This window comes from Gallus gallus, chromosome 1 (genome assembly GCF_016699485.2).
Source record: "Gallus gallus isolate bGalGal1 chromosome 1, bGalGal1.mat.broiler.GRCg7b, whole genome shotgun sequence".
Lineage (NCBI taxonomy): Eukaryota > Metazoa > Chordata > Aves > Galliformes > Phasianidae > Gallus > Gallus gallus.
The window spans coordinates 54793396-54817717 of record NC_052532.1 but is presented as its reverse complement, the minus strand read 5'-3'; the positions used below and the strand labels follow the sequence as shown (position 1 = coordinate 54817717).

Below are 24322 nucleotides of genomic sequence, written 5' to 3'. Positions count from 1 at the left end.
CTTTCTGCATGCAGTAAAGAGACTTATTCAGTGCAAAAACGGCACTTGCAAACTTCCATCTATGTGGATAAATTTTCCAAAAATGTGAGCTTCATATGCATGATGTTCGTCTGATTTGTTTTCCCTTCTGTTTTATAGAATTCAGATGACCAGCAGCTTGTGATGAGTGGCCCTTATGATCAGAATTAAAGACTCAGCTCGGCATTAGTCAGTTACAGAATACATGTCTATTTACATTTAGTGGGGGGGAGGGGAACCACAGCACCACCTACAACTGTCAGGGAATAAAATCCCCCTATAAATTAAAAAACCAAAGCATAGGAATACAGCCTTGTTTAACACGCAGTCCATAGGATTTGCAAAGTTACCAACCTCGGAAGCATTGGCTGAAAAATATCAACTCTGAGTGCTAAATGCCAAAGTGAGGCTCAACTCTCCAGCTGTCCAAGAGGAAAGAGGCACTTATTTCTCTACAAAAAGCACAGGACTTTCACTGGCCTCCTATCTCACTGCTTTTATTCTTCCATGCAGGATTTTAAAATTGCCTCAAACACACAAGGCTGGTAACTTGGCAAATATCCTAAATCTGCTACTACTCCAGCTCTGCCTTTGTTTTGGCTCAGTTGCAACTTCAACCAGCTGCTGTGAAACAGAACATGTGTTAAATCTGTAGTTTTAAACCAAAAATAACACAGTTTTTAGTCGGATTTTTTTTGTACCTTTTTTTTTTTTGTTCCTTTCCTGTAAGAATTGCAACATCTGCCCCAGCATTTCCAGCTTTCCTGAGTTTGGTTTATATCTCGTGTCACTCTACAAAGGGCAATATTAAGCATAGCTGTACTTCTTGCTAAAGTTGCTATATACAAGTATTAAAATAGTAACATGTTTGTACTTGAGCCATTTTTGTGATAAAGCAGCCAACAAAGATGGATGTACCTTGCTACTCTGCAACCACATTCAGATCTTCAGGTCTGACAGAAGACATCTGCTTCTTCACACACGCTGCCATTCAGCCAATAAGTAACAGCAGCTGCCATGTTCACCTTGCAAGAGAATCAACCCCAAGTTTGACTGACAGAAACTACAGAACAGCAAGGAAAGGAAGATGCTATTACTCAACAGCACTAACGTAGCAAATATGCTGCAGGTGAACATGTGGAAAGGACAAGGGGAAAGAAAGCACTGCAGGGACACATTCATTCCCTCTGAGAATATCCCCAGGGTACCTCCTGTCAGAATAAGCCAGGGCTGATGACAACTATCAAGGACAGCCAAGGAACCTCATGTGTAAATATATGACTGAATGAAGGCCACACACTGATTTCCCTAGGACTGCCTCTTGCTCCTATAGACATGCCTCCTTGAACTTCCCTAGAGATATTAAAATATTAAGACACACCCATAAATATACACGTTTAAGGGAGTATTCCTCAGCCAGTTTTGCAGCAATATAATTTGTGTTCTTTCCCTCTCCCACATTACCAAAAAAATTAACACTCATAGGGACCAGAAGATAAAGTCCAAGCATTTATTTTTGTAGTAATCATTAAATATTCTCATCACAAAATGTTTCCACAGTTCATTAAACTCTTCTTTTACCAGACTTTGATTCTCTTCTGAGTTTTTGATAGAACAGAAAAAAAATTCTTATTTCAGTGTTCCAAATGAACTATACTCCCAAAATGAATAGAAACAGACATCGCTCTTTCAACGCACTCAAAAATCTCTGAAGTCAGTAACGAAGGGTTCAAATAAATAATGCAGAGAGAACACAGAGGTATACAGCTCCAGTTCTTTGAAATCATTATAAAAATGCAAGACATTTTTAAAAGACTAACATTCTAGCAGTGAAAAATAAATACTACGTTTTAGGACTCCCACTTAAACTCATATTGTATATAGTTTTAAAAGAACATAGCTCTCCCATAATTAATTTTTTGTCATGCAGTGCTGTTTATTTCAAGAAGTCATGCAATATAAGCAAGGTTTATTTCAGCTAGCTGTTGTCAGGTAGCTTTGTACAGATATTGGATGGATTTCTAAGGTAAGAGTGAAGACAACTGCCTTGAAACAAAAGGGGCAGTGCGTGGCTAACATCATCCAACCGTTCCTGGGTATCGTGGGAAAACTGGGCAAACAAACTGACTCCTGGCCAGATTCCAAGGAATCGACATCAGAGCTATAACCAAAGCATTATTAAATTCAATAATGCAGAACTGAGTGACAGTACTATTAATTGCTGGTAGCAAGATGAAGAACATACAGTTTTTGTTTTATTTTAAACAGTGCACTGAGATCTCTAGAACAAGAAAGGTGCTACAGAGTAACACCAAGTTCACTTCTAGCTGAGCATGGTGATGAGGAACCCAAGGCAAACCGGAGATACTTCCATCCCTGAAGTTCAGCTCACAGAACAGCCTGTATTATCAGATTGTGCTAAATCTCTCGCACAGCCCCACCAACAGCTGTCCCAATAATGCCCACCTAACTCTGCAAAATCATCTTTTCTCTTTCCCCAGAACAGCAGGACTGTCAGATGAGCTCCCTCATTTCGGGTACACTCATCTGTTTTAAACACACACACTTCAGGAGTGTTGCATGTCAAGTTTGAAACAGGAGCACAAGAAAACCATGAATAGAAAATCCACAAGCACATCTCCAGGCCTTCAGACTGATTCCAAGCATACAGGAAAACTGCATATGAAATTGTGCAGGCTAGATTAAAATACATTCATTACTTTGCAAATATGCTTTTAAAAACATTCAAGATATCACACCTTGAATTCAATACAGATCTGTATACATAAGACAGGTTAAAAACAAACAGGAGAACTTTTGGTCACCAAAAGTTTGTCTACCTGACAATCACGGTAGGAAGCAAATGATGTCCTAAAATGAAAGATACCAAACTCTATGTGTATTTTGTTAATTGTTATGCTTTTAACAAAAGAAACCTTAACTAAAATTTGAAAGCCATTAAATCATTTATATACCTTCTAAGATGGCTGGAGCGGGAAGCACCACTGAAGAAAAAATACAAAAAAAGAAAGCTTTCTTTTGGATGCAGAGAAAAGAACGCATCCCAATTTAAAAACAACCATATAGCAGTTCTATAAAGTGCCTGTTTGAGGAAACACATCAACAGATGTTTTCCTTGTGCAAAATAGAGATTTTTCAGCTCAAATCTTTGGAACATTTATGCCACCCAAAGTTTGTGTTCATGCCTTCCTTCCAATCTTAGTAGCTCAATCAAACTTCTCACCTGCATGGTCAAAATTGTTTTGCTTGATACAAATTGTCCATCACCCCCATTTCAGCTTTGCGGGTTTCAGCTAAAAAAATGCTATCAGTTAACTCTGGTCTTCTTTTTCTTTCTTTATATACTTCTCCACCTCCCCCAACTAATTTACCCATTGTGCGTATGTGCTATTGAATGCAGATGCCCGTTACTGAAGGCTACATGAAATACATTCTCTCCAAGGGAGCTCCTAAACTGCATTGCATGCCACTGTAAGACACTTAGAAATGTAAAAAGCAGCATTTTGGATCGATCTGAAGTCTGATGGAATTCTGCTTTCACTTCAAAATGCACCCTGCTAGACCTCCTGAAATGGCTTTAATTATCAGAGAGTGGATATTTAGTTTGTTTAAAAACTAAGACAGAAACACATCTAAAAGCAAACGGAAGCTGAAGCAGCCCAAGCTTCCCATTACTGTCAGGCTTAGGCTCAGGTCCACATGCAGCCAAGCAGAGATGTACAGGCAGGAAAAGAGTTCATCCACCTGAGCACACCTGTATGGCAGCCATCACAGTGCAGCAGAGATGCACACACATACCATACCAGTTACAGGTAACATGCCAGCTACAGCAACACAAAGTTAAAATGCTTATATCATCTCCCTAAATCTCACCATAAACTGGCTGGTAACTGCATATCACTGCATTACTAATACTGGATTTATGCTTTTGAGTGCCAAGAGCTATTGCAGACTGCAGCTAGAGTTATGAAGGGACAGCACAGCTCTCTCTAAATCACGTAGCTGTAGATCCAAGTTTCAAATCAACAAACAAAGGCAACCACCCTTGAATGTCAGCCTTTCCTCCCACCCAGCCCACAACTATTTCGGCAGTCCAGCATATCTTCTGTGTAAGAACAGCTTTCGCATCTCTGAGCAGGAGAGAGAAGATAAGTACTATGCTTATGAGAACAAGTATGAATTACATCTAAATCAAGGTAATGATTTAAGTCACTTAAAATACATCTACATTAAAAAAAAAAATAGCCCATTTTAGAGAGAACAAGGCAAGTGCTCATTTGACCTGAACTGTCTCTTGTAGGAAGGGTATTCTGAATGTACCAGTGCACAGCTGGTCTGACCAGCCAGGAAGTTCATGCTGCAAAGGAGTCCTTCTTGGATAAAATGTGTAATCAGGCTCATAGTTCAAGAGACAACTCAGTGATGCCATGTAGATATCTGCAAATCTAGAGAGACGTCTGAGGAAGTAAGTGGGATTCTCATCTGTTCTGAATAAGCTTCCAAACTGTGCGTTGAAGAAATTCCTGTTCATTTCCCTGTCCCCCAAAAGAGAAAACAAAGAATGAAGGGAACACACTTGCACACATCTCTTTACACCAACTAGTTTCCAGAATCTGAAGTAAGCAGATCCTATAATCTGTCCTCTGTGTTACTCTCTTGCCATTTTGCTTCAAGCCACTTAAATGCACAGTATGAGTAGTGTTTGCATCTATTGCACATACGTGGCTCAGAAACAGTCATCACAGTAGAGAACAGCTCTGACACAGAGCTTACTGGAGTTCAAAAAGCATTTAGGTAGTGCTTTCAGACACACGGTCTGATTTTTGGGTGGTCCCACGTGGAGCCAGGAGTTAGATTCTATCCTTGTGGGTCCCTTCCAACTCAGGTTATTCTGCGATTCATATTTCTCCCACTAAAAGCAGTGGGAAGTTGCTTCATCAGAAAGATGGCATCTCAAGCTTTCCCTTCTAGAGGTAGTGAAATAAGACTTCAGCCTTTCTCTAAATCCTAATGGCATCTATTTGTCCCAGAGATAAAAGACTAAAAAATAAAGTTTAGCTTAACGTACACAAAAAACTTAACGGGAGTTAATTTGAAGATGAGTTTAATAGTCTCCACCAAGCTTTACTCCTATTTCATATACTTCCAAATTCTAGAGAAACCTATGCAGAACATCTCATCAAACTCTTCGCTACCATGAAGAATACTACAAATAGTTTAACTCCTCTTTCTTACCTCATCTCCTTTCTTTCTTTCTTCCATTCCTCTAAAATCATTTGTGAATCAGGATCACGGTGAACCTGGAATGTGGTGACAGATAACAAAGGATACCCTCATCAATGAACCTGTCTATTAACACACCCTTGTCAGCTAATAGGACAAGAGCAGTGCTTCTGAAATCACTACAGAGAAGTTAACATGTTTTAATCAACTGAAAGCAGGAATCAATCCAGAGCAACTAGTGGAAAAAGGTGTTAAGACTATGAGAAAACTCTTATCATTGCAAGTAACTACATTTATCTGCAGTTGAACTGTGGAACTTCAGTGAGACAGAAAGTACTTACAACGCCAATATCCAGCATTTAGAAACTTGGCTGGATCCCTTCCGCTATACAGAACTGATTACACATACACAGAACAAACCTGCATGTGTTCCAGTAATCCTGTCAGAGTTTGCAGCCAGGTCATGGTTTGAATGTACTTCTCTGTGTTCATGATTTTAATCTCTGATCGTAACTCTGGGATAATCGCACCAGTGCGCCAGCCATGCTTCAGGGTCAAATCCTATTTACCAAGAAGAATTAAAAATGCAATTAGCAAGAAAAAAACCAGTCACATCTACTTAAACACTGAGAAGTTTCAGCATTCTTTATTCCAAACGGTATTAATTTAAATTAATTGCTTCTTCTGCATAAGCAGACATTAAACTGCAGAACCTTATTGTGCCAATATGCAATAGGTTTTAATTGTAGAGTATGTTCCACATCCCACATTTTCAGAGAGAAAGAACACATGAGTAGCTGCATATAAACACTAATTCATTAGGTTTAAAGGAAACAGTAGGAAATTCTTCTTACAGATGAAATCTCTGCTGCTGTCGGAAGCATCTAGGGGAAACTATGTTTCCAGCTATTCAAGTTTCTCCTACTGATTGCAAGGTGAGACAACTGCTACCTGGCACAATGGAAGAAGGAGCACAAAGAGCACAACAGCTTCTCCTTCCTTTGACTCTGAGCCCTCTGAAACACCCAGGCTTTCTTTTCTATTTAAAAGCAGACTGAGGCAAAAATATTTACATCTGTTGGTGAAGCATGTTATCACCACATTGCTGGCACTCACATTTGTAAAGGTATTTATATGCAATCAATTATGGAAGAGTTAAGTGATGGTAACTTATTTTGATGCGACAGCAAACAGCACGTGTGCTGGTAAGGTAGTAAGAAGACACCTGGAGAAGAGGGTTGCAAACCTCACAAGACCTTGGGAAGAATGTCAGCTTACCATTAGTGACAGAAGGATTGCCACCTGTCATTCAAAACAGAAGTTCATTCAGTTCTTATTATACTTGGTAGCAAGCGTCATCCAGACCAGCTACATTCTGTACCTTGGGATGTCCATGTTTACTTTCTGCTACATCTGACACAATCAGTATCTGGATCAGAAGTACAAACTCCCATCCCGTTAGTGGTAGGACAAGGGGGAATGGTTTGAAGCTCAAGGAAAGAAGGTCTAGAGTGGACGTCAGGGAAAATTTCTTCACAGACAGAGTGGTGAGGTGCTAGAACAGGCTGCCCAGAGAGGCTGTGGATGCCCCGTCCCTGGAGGTGTTCAAGACCAGGTTGGATGGGGCCCTGGGCAGTCTGGTGTAGTATGAGATATGGAGGTTGGTGGCCCTGCCTGTGGCAGGAGGGTTGGAACTCGATGATCCTTGGAGTCCCTTCTAAACAAAGCCATTCTATGATTCTACAAATCCCTGGGCTGTAAGCAAGTAAAATGCTACAAGTCAGGTGGAAAATATGATCGGCCTTCCATGGCACCAGTTTTCTTTAATGCAAGAAAAGCAAAATGGCTTACTACTAACTCAGATCTTGTTGTACTCAGAAACTTCTCATTAAAGAGCATTCTACTGAATAATCACGGAAGAAGAGAGGGGCAACAAAACAGACTCAGCCTTCATCCTGTTTCATGAGAGTAAGCTACTTACTGCCAAGTCACTGTAGATGTGGTCACCAAAGTAGAGCACCTTAGAGCCCCTCCAACCAGTCAGCTTCAGAAATTCATACAAATTGCCCTACAGAAACAACACATACATTGTGACAGCATGCAACTTGCACTATCACCGGCAAGAGAAAGGAATTCAGTATGCACTTGAAAGTATTTCTCTATCAAGAGTCTTGCCCTCAGTTTACAGATTATATACCCCGGATTTCACATGCCATTTCAGTAATACTTTTACTTTTCACATCCACTTGAAGAGGCAAGTAGACAGCAGGGATACAATGCCAACAATCAACTCAAACTACTTAAATTATTAAAATAACCTTAAAAACCATTTCCAAGTCTTTGTGATAGCTGAAGACGTTTGGGACTCTAGGAAATTGGTCTTAAATCTGAACTGAAAGTGTGGGAAGTCACTGAAAGTGTACCTGTTTGTAGATCTGGCCTTTCTGCAGTTTGTGGATTTTGTCCCAGAGCAACACTCCCCTTTCATTCACCTTCCGAAATGGTCTAGGATAGAATTATACACAATTGTTACACTGCTGTGAAGCATGACAGAATTCCTACAAGACTCCTACAAGTATTCTGATATGAAAAACGCTCATCTTTCAAAAGGAAAACACACTTTATAGCAACTGAATATTTTGTAAGAGGAAAAGCAAAGTTCTAAAACTTCAGTTTTAGCCAGGTAAATGTTTCTATGCAGTATACTGATGACATCTATAACAGAGTTTAAGAACAACTGTTGAACTAAGGCAGGGAATCAGCCTCCCCAGACAGAGGGGGAAGTGTCAGCGATCTGCCATTAAGGAAAGAATGCAAAAAAGAATGAAAATATTTTAAATCTTGCCCAGTATCTCGCTTTGTACAACTGAATGACTGAGGAAGGCAGCACTGAACTGAGGGCTGGAAGGACAGCAGTACTGGTTTTGAAATTAAATGGAAAACACAGCAAAGGAGAAAAAATCCCATTTCTATCTCATTTTCAAAGTTGTAAGTGCATATAAAGGAATAGACCTTTTTCAAGTGTCAGAAGTGCTTACACATTACAAATGCGTTCACTTAACTAAACAAGCAGTCCAACTATTACAGCCTGTCAGCCAGTCTGCCCTTTAAATACTACCATGTGACTAAACAAAACCACAAGCAATAAAAACATTTCCAGATGAAGCGTAACTTCTGAAATGTACCAACAGCTCCCAAGTTTACAGGAACGTTTAACTAAACTACACGCTAAGGTGTTAAACAGCCTCTATGGCTAACTCAGTCCAGTAGACTAGACCTGTATTAGCTATTGGAACTTCCTCAGGTAAGAAATGGTCACATTTGGACTTCAAAAAGGGGTGTTCCTGTATTTTGTAATGACCTTAAAACAGGATTTCATGAAATGCAACTTCATTTTACGTCATACCCAAGTCAAAACACTTCATAACATGCTTTATAGCCTTATACCAAACAAGCTACTCGGAACTGTCTTTACTAAATACCCACCTTCGCTTATCATTGAAGAAGTTTGGCTTATCAGCCTGTACAATGACCACATCAAAGAGATCCCTCCAGTCCTTGCCAACTATGAACCTCATGCCTTTGTCCCTAAAAAGGGCAGAGGGTTATTAACAGCCAGGCATAACAGAAGTGCAACTGTTACTAGTGCAATGTAATAAATTACACTCAATCTCACCCTCCCCATCCTTTATAAACTGATAGTCAAAAAGAAAATGACTTCGCTTACACAAAGCTGCTGGGACTGTTTGTGATAAGAAACATCTTCTTGCCATGATCAGCCAGCTTAGCTAACACTGCACGAGTTTGTTCAGCATAACAGATATATTTCTCTGTGAGAATTAAGGAAAAAATGTTAATCTCGAGTTTCTCAAGAGAACAGTTTTCTGTGTTCAACCAAGGATTCCAAGTACGAGGCTATACTTAATAAAGGCACTCTAGATAAATGGTAACACCTCTTTCAAGCTTTAAAATTTAGAAATTGCAATCTTAAATAATATACTGATCATTCTGGCTTCCATATCAGTGGAAAAAAAGCCTTGACAGATAATGTCATTAGTACTTACCAATATCTGCTTCAATTGCTCTATACATTATTCCTTTGATGTGGACATCCCTGATTGAATCCTGTCAGGAAATCAACAGAGCACTGAAGAACTGAAAGATCTTTTCAAGTATGAAAAAACAGCACAGTAATAATTTGCCTTTATAACAATTGCATTCCCTGAATTACATTTTCAACTTAACAGAAACGCCACGTGGTATTCATTATGCATACACCACCAGTAGACAAAGTAAGCTTGTTCTTCTAGAAAACTCCTTCATACTTTCAGGAAGTATGAAATGGGCTTGTAACAATCTGTGGCAGAGTTCAGAAGGGTACGAGGGGGAGGGGTGTTAAAGCCCTGTGTGGAGCAAAATACATTCCTTTCCTTGGGCAAGGGGAAGGTGTAATTCAGGCTTTAAATTATCATCACTCCCTAATGCCCTGATTAAAAAAAAAAAACAAAAAAAAAACCAATCAAACAAACAAAAACTGAACAGGCCAAAGAAACTAAATCCTTAAGCAAAGGACCAAAAGCAGCTCTGAGGGCACTTGGCATCTCTTCTGAGCTGGCTCTGCAGCAGAATGCTTTGCTTAGGACAGTGATACCACCATATTGGCGGTCTATGGATAGCCCACAAATTGTTTAAGAAGTCACTTATGCAGCTTCAAAGAAGTTGGTAATGCTGAACAGTTAAAAGTATGGAAGTTTCTACAAATGTTTCAGCAGAAGCCATCAAAACTAGCTTTCTGACTATGTAATTGTAGGCAGGAGGAAAAATTAGGAGATGGAAGGAACTTCTCCATTGGACAAGCTAGAAGTTCAACGTTCAGGTCCTATCACATACACTTAACTACAAAGAAGAGGCCTCAAGAAGAGGCTACAAGAAGGGTTTGGATGGAAAGATCACATAGTCAAAAATCATCAAGTTGGAAGTGGCCTTTTCTATTATTAAGTATCCAGAACACAAGTTCAGCTTCTCTCTAGGGTATATCTTAAGGAATCAAGAAAGTCAAGTTACTCTAATCATAATTACCATATTTTTTTTTTTTTGGCGGAGGAAAAAGAGGTAAACAGGCAAGAAGAGGTATGTCAAAAGCAAGAAACAAAAAATTATCACATGCTAATAATGATACAGAGGCAGCACAGATGGGCATCCCATGGATTTCCCCATGGCCTCTTACAGTTCCTGCTAGCAAGAGAAGTATACCTTCAATAATAAGCAAAAGAAGCTTTACTGACATATGAGAGCTTCTTCACTTTCCTCTTAGCCACCCCCCAAACCTACAGAAAAAATAACTAGCACCAAAAAGAACACGACTTTTAAAACAAACTGCCAAATTACTTTTTTTTCTTAAGGTTTACTATCATTGCACTTAAGTTTATAGTTTTATAGCAATAACTACTCTATACAAAACCCAAAGTTGAGGTATCTCACTGGAATTAGTGCAGCAGAATGAGTCTTGTGAGATTGCTCACAGACAAGACACACTAATCTATAGCGTTACCTAAATCTTCAAAGTTAGTACCTTGACATCTTTGTACAGATGAACAGGCTCATAGTCTATGTTGTTTTTCAGAAAATATTCATTCACACAAGAAAGGAGTGTCATCTCTGGCAAGGAAAATATATCCATGAATTGCTTCATTGTATTTCCTTGTGAGCTCTACAAACAAATAAAAGAAAAATGGTCAGACATGGATTCTCAACTTGGAATGCTTCCATTAAGAGAAAAAATTCAGATTAATTGCAAATACTCAGCCTTTGCTACCACTCTTCTCACTGTATTAGGATTCTTTTCAAATAAACAGACTTTCAATAAAGTAACTCCGACGAAAGCATTGGCTTTATTCTGAAAATTTACCATGAAGAACCATTGCTTTAAGAACACTATTTTATCTCAGGAGCACATAAAAAAAGTGTTCAGCTAACTGAAAGAAGTATTTAGAGACCTCTTTGTTGGATGTCCACAATTCTACATGCAAGCAGTATTGTTATGAGGGAAGGGGGGAAGGGAATGTTTTTGTTTTCTTTTTTTTTGATAAAATGCTAAGTAGGACTGCAAAACAATTTGCCTTCCTGAAAAGAGATAGAATGTTGTATCTGCAGCAATTAGTGTAAGAACAGACATCCACTCCACAAAGGTTGTAACTATAGTTCATTTTCATTTAAGTAGTGGATCTCACTGTACAGGAATAAACATTTAAGGGGGTAAAACAACCAGGTATCTTTCTTCAAAACAGCACACTGGTCAAAACTATAAAATAGTTGAGGCTAGAATGGATCTCTGTAGGCCACCTGGTCCAACCCTCTGCCCAAGCAGGGACAGCTACAGCAGGTTGCCCAAGACCACAGCCAAGAGGCTTTGGAAGACATCCGAGGAAATGACTCAATCTGTCTGGGCAACCTGTATCGGTGCTAAACCACACTCACACTTAAAAAGTGTTTCCTGATCTTCAGAGGGAACCACTTGTGTCTAAGTTTGTCCTGTCACCCTCCTTTTCAAGATCAACAAAAGAATAGCACTGAAGACCAAGGTACCCTATAAGGAGTTCCAGGCTGATATTCAGAACCGTTGCAGCTGCTCCAGAGACCACAAGTGAGAGTTACGTGGGAATTTTAAGTTCAGTATGAAGGTAAGGCATCAGGCATGGTTCATTTCCCAGCCTTTATCAGACTTGCTGTGCAACTGAGTAAGTCACTTGACTTTTTAATATTCTACTTCTGTACGTATGACTGGGCAAGGGAACAGTAAAAAGAAATTAAGGCAAGTAGGAGAAAATGGGTATTTGTCACATCAGAGAGAAAGCTTCTTATCTAACACCATAAGTGAACCAGTTTTTGAGGAAAATATAGCAGTAGGAACAAGAACAAAATGCAAACCCTACCCCACTCCGCTAAAAAAAAAAAAACCCACAAAGATAATTCCATTTGTAAACAGCAGTTAGTATTTTTACCTTTCCATAAAAGTCACTCATTTGTTCCAAGGGAACATGGGAACCATCATACATTGCAATGACTTCTTCATCTGGGACAACACTGAGGCCTCTAGAGAACAACAAAAGGTTCAAGAGTCACACTAAAATTCTGAAGTAATTACTGAATAAAAATCTGTCAGATTAGCACTTAAATCTGGAGCTTACTGAAATACCAACAACATCATAAGAACACATCAGTTTAAGTTAAAACAGCATCTCTCCTTACAGAAGTAATATTTTAACAGGCTGATGCATGCCAAACGCATTCCAAATTTAAGTCTTTTACTTTCTTAAGAGGAAAAAAGGCTAATTAGTCTCCATTGAAACTCTGCCTCAAGGGTTTGTAAAAAGTAGTTAGAGTTTCCAGCTTCTTAAGGTAATTCCTCACTCTGCTTTTGTTTCTTAAAGCACTGATGATGCGATAGTGTGTAAACCAGACTATTTTGCATTATGACCTTGAAGACTCCAGGAAAGAAGAACACACACAACCTGTAAGTAAGAGTTTAAGCCGTATCAACAGTTTAGTTTCCCAAAATTTAAGATTACTTGAAGGACTGATGACAAGTAATTAGAATATAAATGTACCACAACAAATAGAGAAAAAAGACATATCACCAAAGTGTCTCTATCAACTACTGAAATCTTAATGGTTCCATGTTTTGAGATTGGGTTGGTATTTTTGTTCTTGTTTTTCATTACTTATAGTATCAAATATCTTGTGTTGAAGCACCTAAAACACTGCATACAGAGAATAATCCTCACCAGAAGACAAGTAAGCAGAGGGGGAAGACAGGGAGGCTTTGCTTAAGATTGAAGAACACAGAAGTCAGATCATTTGGTCCTTCTCTTCAAGTCTCCTTATGTTTGTGGGTTGTTTCTATGTTGTTTTTTCATTTTGTTTTGTTTTGTTTTCCTTGCAGTCTTCTAAGCAAGATGATAGTTGATTTCAGTGACTCCCTTTCTTGGTCTCACCCCAAAGTGTTTTAAACAACTGAATAAGCCCAGTGTTTCCATTATTAGAGTTTATATCAGGCTTGCACAAGAAGGGCATGGCATATAAGCTGCTATGGTAGCAGAGGTCCACATCAACTAGTTCCCATACTGCACTTTTCAATGCTACGCTGACTTACATATAGTTCCATGTTACTGCTGGTAGAACGACAGCATTCAACTTAGTATTGTACATAACTGCTTTGCTCTTGTACATTACCATATATAAGTTATTCAGTGTCATCTACTCCACATCAAGAAACAGAAAGAAATGCAACAAAAATGTTAAATGTATACCAAGCAATAATACCAGACCGACTCAGGTCCTACTCTGCAGACAGCTATGCCAAATAGTACTTGAGTACTGCTAAGAAAAACACTCTATTGAATAAGGACCTATTTAAGTGTAAATCAAGAGGAAAGACAAACATTTGCAAAACACAGAGAGGGGAGAAGACTTCCAGTAAAGCATCAGTTTTGCTGAAAGACCCACAGTCTCGACAAAGTTCACAGTCTAGCTGTGTAAGTACTAAGTTTATTTTATTCCACTCAAAACATAGTACTAAAAGCATCATAGTTCATCTAAAGTAGCGCTTCCATTGCTGCTCTTGGAAATGTGCATTCTTAAAATGGTACCAGAATTGCTCAAAATGTCTCAGTGCAAGGTCTCATGCTTGGGCAAGTCCTACTATTTTCAGCAGTATAATTGGCCTACAAATACAAAGAGCACATAAAAGGTTAAAGCTAAAGAACTACAGAGCTTTGCTGTCATTTGCTGTCTATCTATGCTGGTACATAAGAGAAAGGTAATCTTATTTTAAAATTAAGAAAGTAGAGTGAGTGAAAACTATCATTTCACTCATATCACACAAGACTCAAGTACCAAGACGTGGCTAAGAAGTCTGTCCAGAATTGCTTTGGGTGTGAAAGGCAATACATTAACTCTTCAGGAAATCTCAACATCTCTTTGGAATCTTCTTCATCAGTCATTACGTGCTGGCTCTAGGCTGATATTGTTAACGTAGGGCTTAGAAAAAAGAAACAGCAACAGGTGCTGACCATTGAAATATACAGCATGAATAGGACACAAGCAAATGGTGTGAAGATGCACTACGAGTTTGATGATGATGCATACAGAACACACTGTTTGACAGCTTTAGACAGCCACTACACTGTCAGTATCAGCCTAATGCTGGACCATGACATCTTGTTTCCTTTTTATGACTGAATCATGCACCCACCCACCCAGCTGGCAAAACAAGTAGTAATGAGTGCACCATTATTTCACACAACCATGCACACTCACACACTAGCCCCCATAGTAAATCACCTCATGGCTGCATTGTCTTTTGGTCCCAAAGAAAAACTTTTTGTCCAGTGAAATTAAGAAATGTACCCAGGCTTGTTGATTAAAGTACGGCATTAAGCGTGGCATTCGCATTAATCAAGCACACATTGCTTCATCAACACAAGCCATGCTAAAGACTCTCATAGCAAAAGATCAATTCCACTAAGACCGTGCTATGCAAGAAAGCACAGCACAGAGACTGCCAATGGGACTTGAACTCAGCACGCTCACTGAGCATCACTGTGTGTCACACTGTGTGGACACAAAGTGGTTGTGCTTTGACTACATCACACTTGCAGAATGATGTGTCTAAACTTGAAAGCTCTGTGCAAATACAGCAAGACCTTTCAAGCATATCTGCAGCCACACTAAAGACATGCTAACAGGCACTCTGCAGCAATTGTTTATATTGAAAGCACCAGTGGAGAAGCCAGTGTATTTTTAGATGTCTTTCAGCACAATTTAACAGCCGGAAACAAAGTGACTCAGCACTATGTGACCAACCAGCTTGCCAGCATCACCAGCTTTGGACTGTGAAAATTAGCTGTACTGTATTGAGTCAGTAAACGTGTGCTAATGTCTGTGTATATACCCAGAGGTGTAAAAAAGCCTCCTCCAGTAAGGCTGCAGTACTCATTCATGCCTGTGCTTTTTCAGTGCACTGTTCCTGATACGGGCCAAGGCATGCACTAATAAAGACAACTACAAGATTCAAAAACAAGAGTATACTTGGTTTCTTATTAATACAGGCAATAGTTTACCTACCTGTAAACTGTTCCTAGCTGTATATAATGAAAAGCATCGATCTTCATTAATAACGCCTTGCAAGAAAAAAAAAAATCAACTTGAATTGCATGTCAACTACCTGAAATTGAACTCTTAAAAAAAAAAAAAGAAAGCAATTTTATCTGTAATCATTCTGGTTCCAGACCAACCGCGCACCTTCCCTTCAACCGCTGTTATTGCTTCCAAAATACTTTATCAGTGATTTCAAAATACTTTATTAAAGATTTCAGCCTAGGGCCTGCAAAATGTCACCAAACATCCAGTGTCCTGAACTTAGTCATGAAGTAGTATCTTTTTCTAATAACAGCAGCGTACTTCAGGTTCGTTGTGCTGTACTCTTCCCCTTCTCCCCACAGAACACCCAGAACACTTTTTACATAAGATCAAAAAAGAAAGAAAAAAAAAACAAGCTCACCACAAAAGGAAAACATTTAACAAAATCCTTACACAACACAGAATGAGAGATTGGAAGACTTCAGAGACTCATTATCTTTGGCTAGGTTTTCAGCACTATGCAACTCTTAACAAAGATACTTATACATACCCGGTGCACATCATAATGAAGTCCTCTTATTGCAAAATTCGGATCATAATCATACTTCCTTATTTCTGCAGGATACTAAGAGAAGAGAAAAGGAAATTGATTTTAAATTATTTTAAGAAGAAAAATCTAAAAAAAAACAACCTGTTTCTGCATAATTTGAAAACCCTGTGGTTAATCTGCTTCTCATTCCTGCTAGCCATTAGAAGTGCTTTTAAATAAGTTGATGAGATTCACAGGAACATACGCACAGCGTGAGACAAGCCAGTATTTTAAACCCAAGTCAAGCACAGCACTTGAACATCCAAGCACTTGAACTTTTAATTAGCTGCAAACATTAGTCTCCTGATCAAAGAGATTTTAATACATGCACCCATGAAAATAAACTAAATTAAAATTTTAATTGCTGAATTACCTTATATTCTGAATTTTTCCCACAAAATAAGCTTAGAAACATAGAATGCCTTGAGTTGGAAGGGACCTATAAGGAACGTTGAGTCCAACCCCTCAGTCCACACAGGACACCCCAAAAATCAGACCATATGTCTGAGAGCATTGTCCAGGTGCTTCCTGAACATTTAGCAGGACAAACTGAAGACAGCTCAGTCTATGAATTCAAGATGCTCACTCTCATCCTAACGAATATTTCTGAAGACATTTGAGATCAGCAAATTCAAACTATGGCACTATTCTTCCCAAGCATAGGATTGAAGTGTACAATAACATCACACTTCCTAAAATGTTTGGTGGCTCTTAAGACTACAAGGCTTTAAGAGTACAGCTACAATTAGTTATGCCTTTTCACTTGCAGGGGACTTCAAAAAAGCAAAGTTGGTAAGAGTGCAGACCACAGGAATTTCACATAGCACGTGGTACTACCAGACACAGCTGCTGACTGGCAGGACATGCCAGGCCCATAGACACTTTGCACCCAGAGTGGTTTAATAGGACAGTGCAATTTAACGAAGGCTTAAAATCACCTTCTCCAAGCATTCACCATGCTACACCTTAAAAGAGATACACCTGAACATCTACAGTGTTAACACCAGACTTGCATCTGTGGAGCCAGCACCTCCCAGGGTACATCACAGATCAGATCCCAAAGCAAGGATGGTGCCGAACACCACCCAAGTGAGTCACTTTAGAAGAGCACCACAGTGACCCAACTGTATTACTCCTGGAGGTTGCTTCTCTGTAGATACAGCCTTGTTTGTCCAGAAAACCATGTACTGATAAAAAAAAATAAGCAGTACTCATCTGTTTTTAGTAAGTTTCCTTATCTACAGTACAAATGGGAAAACAATTATTATCAGTAGCCTGGAGGGGGCACTTTCATATATGCTCACTTGTTTTAATGCGCAAGAGTTAGGTTCTGTATCATGTATTCTTTCTTCAGGTTGTTTATAAAGAGCATAGGTAGAATATACCACCTATCAGAACGGCCTATTTTCAGTTGACTGTGATTTTATCATACTTTAAACATAGAATAAGCATGAAAAAATTACATGTCAGGCAAGTGCCTTAGGCTAGGGTTACATCCTTTTGTTTTTAAAAGGTAAAATGCTTCAGTCATTTCTTCCAATGCTTGAGAAAACTCATTCCTTTGATTAACCATCTGAAAGGTGATTCTTCATTTCCTTTTCACACACTGCAGAGCTCACAGAACTTGATGCACCTCAGGCACATCCTCCACTTCTCTACACAGCCTCCATACATAATACAGCTGGCTTACAAGCCTGAGGGGGAGAAAACATAGGTTGTGCAGCCTCAATAGAGGCACTAGCTATTTTTAAAAGCAATAAAATCCCAATTTTTCCAACAAGTTTTTAATCTGTGCAGAAGAGCACTCGCTCTGCAACTGCTGCAGACAGGCATCTATAATTACAGAAAATAGTCCTGTGCTTGGCATGATCACAATCTTTCTCTTAGCTTCTCAACTGTCATTCCTACTATTGGTTCCAGAGAACACGGGGGACGCTCCTGATTTCAACAAAGAATTGAAAGCCTAAAGACTGTTTGTGAAGATGTGCAGAACCATCCAGGAAGCACGAAGCAAAACAAGATAAGGGGAAAAAACAACATAGGAGAAGATACAGATTGTGATCAATTAAAGACTACAGTGTACTGCACGTGCCTAAAGTGGCCGCATCAAGAATAAGCAAGGAAATTTGACTTTTTCAAGTTTCTGCATGCTTGACTTTGCTACTTCAATTTATTCTGACAGAAGGCTGTCTTTTGCATGTGTGCCAGTACATGCAAGCAAAAGACTAAGCCCAACCTGGCACACAAATTAAAGCCTCCTTACAAGCCAAACAAAATAATGATAAAAATAGCACTGTTTGCTTGCCCCCTCACCACCACTTTTGGTAGTGGTAATATAAACTATAAGGACTAAACACCAGTCTGCATAAGGTGGCACAAGGCCCATACAATGGGGAAACACACAAACCCAAGAACAAGAGCTTACATTCCACACTTGCTGCCAGCTGTTAGATGAGCATTAAATTCATGTTTATTCCTCCAAGCACACTTCAAAATTCCACATTTCCTACAATATATTTTGCAGTTTTTGAGTAATTACCTTACATGGCCATAACCAAAATTGGTCATCTTCCATGCTATGACAATCATAATCGACAGTGCTGATGTTAGAAAGAACTTCTAGATAATGTCAAGAAAATCACTAAGGAGTTGGTATTAAAAAAAACCTGTTGTCCCTCCAATGCCAAGAGATTGTACATTTCAATAAGCTGTCTCAGAAGGTAATTGGAGCTTCACTCACTACAGCGTGAGAGATTCTTACTGAAACAACAAGCAGTAATAACTTTACTATCTGAATCCATTCAAATAATAAAAACTGAGTAACGTTTTTATTGTGTTCTTACTGCTACTGCAAAGGCCCTTTCAAGAACCAAGTCACTTTACTAAAGTGCATTTATTCATTCCACAGAAATTACTACCAAGGCATGCCAAAATTTTAGGGGGATCAAATTGTGTATGCTTGTAGTGCCCGTGAAGTTTTGTTTGTTCTTGCAGGGATATTTATAGATTATTTAAATATAGCTCCTAACCTTTGGATTGAAACATGAATGGGTGGTGTTATTCTACTTTCAAGCTTAGTTTGTATAAAATATACATGCAGTTTTATTAATGTAGTCCATAAATTTCTTCCTTTTATTTTCCTGCAATTCCTACACTGCAGTTATTTATGCTTCCTCCAGCTGACACTTGGTTTAGACCTTTCCCCTCTAATACCTTCAGTTTTCCCTGCAACCTCTCTGTATCTCCTTCCTTGCTTCCTGACATACAGCAACACCTCCCATCCACAACCCACCTCCAAGCTACCAGGATGTTGACGGGTGACTGACAGAAACACACCACTTGGCCAGGCAGCATATACACACTCCCTCTTAGGGGACCACTGAGCTGAGCACTTATTTGGGTCGCTCATATCCAACCTCTGGTTACAGTGTCACTGCACACACTGCCCCTTTAGGTAACCGGGCCGAAATGCTGAAAGCACAGAAAGGCACACCACACAATCACAGACCTCATAAGAAGACAGGATGAAAACATTCTGCACAGAAATTCATCACTGCACTCACAAAAGAGCATAAAACAGTGAAAATAACTTTGAAGTTTCCTTTATTTTGGGGTGACTCCAATAACAAACAAAATGTTCCTTGACTGCTGCCAGACCGTGCTCTGCTTAAAACTGCAGCTCAGAATAAATCAGGACTTCTGTGATTTGTATGTTAGCTGTTGTACAAAATGTGTTACGAAGGAGCCAAGCCAGGGCTGAGGCATGAAAAGATGAGTTGTATCTCCCCCAACTAGAAATGACCTGTTATAGTCTTCAGTCATAAAATTATTGTAATCCCAATAATTTTACTTACCCTATGCTCATTAATAAGAAGATCTCGCGCAGCATTGAAGATCAGTGTGTGCAGATGCTTAGAATAAAAGACCAACGTGTAGTCATAATCAAAGCCATAGATTTCAATGTCTGACAGGCTCATTTCATTGTTTGAAAAAATAGCATCCGGGTTCAGCATGTTACTCATAATTGACGGAACTAATTCTGGGAACAGAGGAGAGGGGAAAAAAGTTATACCAGCCTCGCAGTTTCTGTAAGAAAACCATTAGCAATTTCTAAATATAGATAAATGAAGATAGAATCTATTAAACTGATTCACACTAATACATCATCTAACCCTCAGCAAAATGATGTCGTTGAAAATGCGATCCCTACTTTGTCATTGACTCACAGTTTTTATTTGAAGGCTTTCCTCAAACAAATCAAGTGAAACAGAAAATGTGTTTCTGGATCATGCTTAACACAGAACCCCAGAATCAATACACAATGCTTTTGTTAACTCCGTTAATTCATTTTTATTTAATAATTCCTTTGAAAATTCACGTTGGAGTTTGAGGAGTGGAGGGTTGTTACCACCGTTACTCTGACAACTGTCTTCTCTCATTATTTGGTCCAGGCTCTGTCCAAAAAGCAGAACTACCAGTGTTTTAACCAGATGTTGATAAAATTTTTGCTTGACCATATCAAGGGTATCATGTTACTCAATTTCTATCCATACAGATATATAGGTTGGATGTTAGGAACAGTTCTTCTTGGAAGGAGTGGTGCTGCAGTGGCACAGGCTGCCCAGGGGGGTGGTGCAGTCACTGGCCCTGGAGGTGCCAAAGAACCATGTAGATGTGGCACTGAGAGACGTGGTCAGTGGGGATGGGCTCGCAGTTGGACTAGGTGATCTGAATGGTCATTTCAAACATGAATGATTCTGTGACTCTATATATGTAGAGTCTAAGTGATTGCCACACTTTCTTAACATAGCTTAGTAAGCATAGCAATGCACACTTACCTTCTAGCAAGCTAGAAACTGGAAATACTCTGCTTATTCTCTTCACACATACTTGATGTGTGTAAACTGCTTCAACTTTTAAGGGTACATTTCTCTTGATGTTTACTTGAAAAGTATGCTGGTTAAGAAGACCCTTCATGCTGAGCCATAACTCTAAGGCCAACACCACAATCATCATTAAAAATGTTTGTATTTCTTGATTTATTTTTTGTTTAAAAACTCAGAAGAACAGCTTCAGCAGGTTGTTATCTTATTAAAAGCAAGTTCCCCTTCCTTTCCTTCCTGTATACTAAGTTTATAATCCAGCCTTTGCTGCTAGTGGAAAAAAAGGAAGCTTTCATCATAAAGCTGCACTTGGAAGGGTGACTTTGAAGGATGCCTGGTTATTTTCTACATATATGTGTAGAAGGAGGAACTCCAGGTCTGAGGACTAAATGCTTCACCATGAAAGAAAACCAAAGCAACGAGACAGGCAGGCATGGGTACTGCAGATCTTTTAGAAAGATAATGCTTCTTTTTGAAAAATCTGACCAACTCACAGGAAGGGAAATAGCATTTCTTTCATAAAAGCAACGTGTAAGTCAACTGCACAGCTGACAGGCAGATACTACAAGGAATTTAGAGATGGTCAATGTTTCAGTAATCTGAAACCATTCAGACACACACACCTGCTATTCATTGAGACAGAACAGCAGTTTCACCAGGTTTCCTCCCAAGTTTCATATGAAGTGCACCATCTCATTCAGTGAGTAAGATAGCAGGAATTTGCCATGCTGAAGCTGACATGCAAAGCTACATCCTTCGTAAACAATCACTGGGGGGATTTAACAAAATAAGCCTCAACCAAAACATTACCTCCTCCTGCCTCCAGTCATCACTCATGAAAATACAGTAGATAATTGTCACATTCAGTTGAGATGAGAAAAAAAAAAAACAAGTGCAATTTGACACACTACTATTAAGACAAACACTTTCATTCTATAAAAGAGGTCATGAATCATTTAATTCCTTGAAGTCCTAACTTGAGTTTTAAGTGAACCTTCAAAGTGATGTTATTTAAACTATAACGTAGGAAAGGGTGTTGTACTTTCTTCAAACACCAATTGTGGAGCCTGGTGAGACAACACATTTCAAGCAGATATTTCACACACACACACACAAAAAAAAGTACCACACATTAACTAGCAGCTGCCTGAAAACAGACATCATTAACAGCTACTAGATAGTCCAGCTTGCAGACAGACCTATAGAACTTGAATCAAAAAAGTCAGGACAGGTTAGTCATCCTAGCATCCCAAAGAAACAAAAATATCAGATACTTGAAGCCATTTGGCAATTCAGGCAGTAATAAAGCATTCTGACTGATCCTAAAAGCACTTGCCTCCCCTGCCACTGACCCACACCCACTCCCACCCACCTTTTCCCTTAATGCTGCTCTACACTCTGACCTCAGCTCTGAAGTATTATAGGGTGTGGGTTGGAGAATAAAGATAATTCCAAAAGCAGGAAAGAAAAAAAAAGAAAGACTCAAAATAAAAAGCATTCTCTCTTCTTCTCCCTTATCCCAAGCCTACAGTACCTTTCAGACATCTGTAGCACTGATCTTATTTCACTGGCGCAACACTGCCCATTTTATCTGCGCCCAGAACAAACACATCACCGGCTCATGGCTCAGGATTCTCAAGTTATCTTATATTACAAATTTTATTTGTTTCCCTTTTGTAAAAGGCAAAACATGCAAGACTATGGCAATATTCACATGAACGCTGCTTTCCTGCTTGACAGCGTTGTGTGCCCTAGGAAACCTAGTCTAGTAAATGGGGAGGTTGGTGGCCCTGCCCGGCAGGGGGGTTGGAGATTCATGATCCTTGAGGTGCCTTCCAACCCAGGCCATTTTGTGATTCTGTGAATATCCAAGCAGCTCAGTAACACTAAGCATCAGAACAAGGATGGGAGCAAACAGTATTTCATGGAATCATAGAATGGTCTGGGTAGGAAGAAACCTTAAAGCCCACTTAGTTCCAACTCCTGGCATGGGCAGGGCTGCCACCCAGCAGCTCGGGCTGCCCAGGGCCCCATCCAACCTGGCCTCAAGTGCCTCCGGGGATGGGGCACCACAGCTTCTCTGGGAAGTGCCTCACCACCCAATTTTGCCTTTATATGACAACTTCTGCAGCCTGCCAGACAGCAACCAAGCAGTGAGTTCCAGGGCAGGGCACCAACACACAGCCACAAAATGCTACGGATTTCCGTGGAATTGAGGCATTTGCACAGCCCTAACTTGCTTCCCAGCTGGACAGGGCTTCCTTACAATCGTCCTCACGCTTCAAACAACCGCCTGGCATCACAGACACAGTATTAGCATTTTACTTCACGGCGCTTTTAAAGGAGCTGCAGGCAAGATGCAGAAAACTCAGCTAGAACTTCGCAGCGTTTCAACTTTCCTGTGAGACAAGCCCACCGCAGCAGGCACCTCACGCTGCTGGACTCCCTTTCTGAAGACGCTTTCCGGCACACAACAGCCCGGCTAGCAGCAGCCCTACTCGGAGGGCACACCCCGGCACAACAGATGCCGGCTCACCATCGGAACAGCCGCCGGGCTTCGGTGGCTTCTGCTCGGAGCGCCCCCCGCCCCGCGCCCCGCTCACCCTTGGTGACCCGCTTGGCCTCCTTGTAGCGCGACCACAAGTAGCTCCTCATATCAGCGGGCGGCTGCCGCCGCTCCCGCTGCGGAGCTACGGTGCAATACGGTGCGGCGGCAGCGGGCAGACGGCGGCCCCAGCGCCGCCGCCCGCAGCCCGCCCACCCTGCCGCCAGGACAGACCGCGCCGCCGCTGCCATGCTCCGCACGCGCCGCGCCGCGCCGCCGCCGCCGGCTGAAGTCACTTCCTCGGGCTCCGCCCCGGGGCCGCGCCGAGAAGGGAGGCGGACCCGACCCGGTGGCAGGTAGTGCCGACCGCCCCGCCTGCCTGCCGCACAGAGCGGGAGGCGCTGCCGCCTCACGGAGCGGCTGCGGCGCGGCGGGAGCCGGCGGCTCTCCACAGACGCAACCGTTCTGTCACCGGTGCTGCAGTGGGAACGTGTAATGCGAATAACGCCATAAAAACCCAAAGAGCTGCTTGGAGGCTCCCACTGACAGTGGTAGACGCTGGCAGCTCTAATCACGTGTGTTAACAAAAATTGGTAACACGTCGATAAAGAAAAAAAGCAGACCTCATCAACAGTGGAAAGGGTTCGCCTTACACAAAGTTACTAACAATAAAATAGATTCTCCATGCACTACATAAGCAGTCTGCTATATTACCAGAGATCCACACACAACTGTAGAATCGTGACAGTTGGACAAGACACCTAGTCCTTTGGAAAGGACCATCAAGTCCAATCGTCAAGCCATCACCACCATGCCCTCTAAGTTTGTTGCCAGTTCCAACTGAAACTGCTCAGCCGTTTCTCTCCATGCATCTCTCAAGTAGCAGTCCAACGCAAGTTTGAA

At 40.5% G+C, this 24322-nt stretch overlaps 2 protein-coding genes across 3 annotated transcripts in view; one reads left to right on the top strand and one right to left on the bottom strand.

Annotated features, from left to right (window-relative positions):
* Positions 1–1603, top strand: part of STAB2 (stabilin 2) — a 78111-nt gene extending 76508 nt beyond the window's left edge. For both annotated transcript variants that reach the window (XM_046909960.1, XM_040658260.2), the window contains one exon: positions 139–1603. In XM_046909960.1, the coding sequence (XP_046765916.1) occupies positions 139–189 (51 nt within the window). In that variant the 3' untranslated portion in view covers positions 190–1603. The remainder of the gene's footprint in view (positions 1–138) is intronic.
* NT5DC3 (5'-nucleotidase domain containing 3) lies at positions 1515–23684 on the bottom strand. Its single transcript, XM_425487.8, has 14 exons — positions 23478–23684; positions 19846–20030; positions 15953–16027; positions 15388–15443; positions 12264–12354; positions 10835–10972; positions 9327–9387; positions 8990–9092; positions 8749–8850; positions 7686–7767; positions 7244–7330; positions 5683–5823; positions 5275–5339; positions 1515–4574 (listed from the first exon to the last, which is right to left on the bottom strand). Exons 1-14 carry the CDS (start codon positions 23668–23670, stop codon positions 4313–4315), a joined length of 1641 nt encoding a protein of 546 aa, XP_425487.4. The 5' UTR covers positions 23671–23684; the 3' UTR covers positions 1515–4312.
* Positions 23685–24322: the final 638 nt, after the last annotated feature.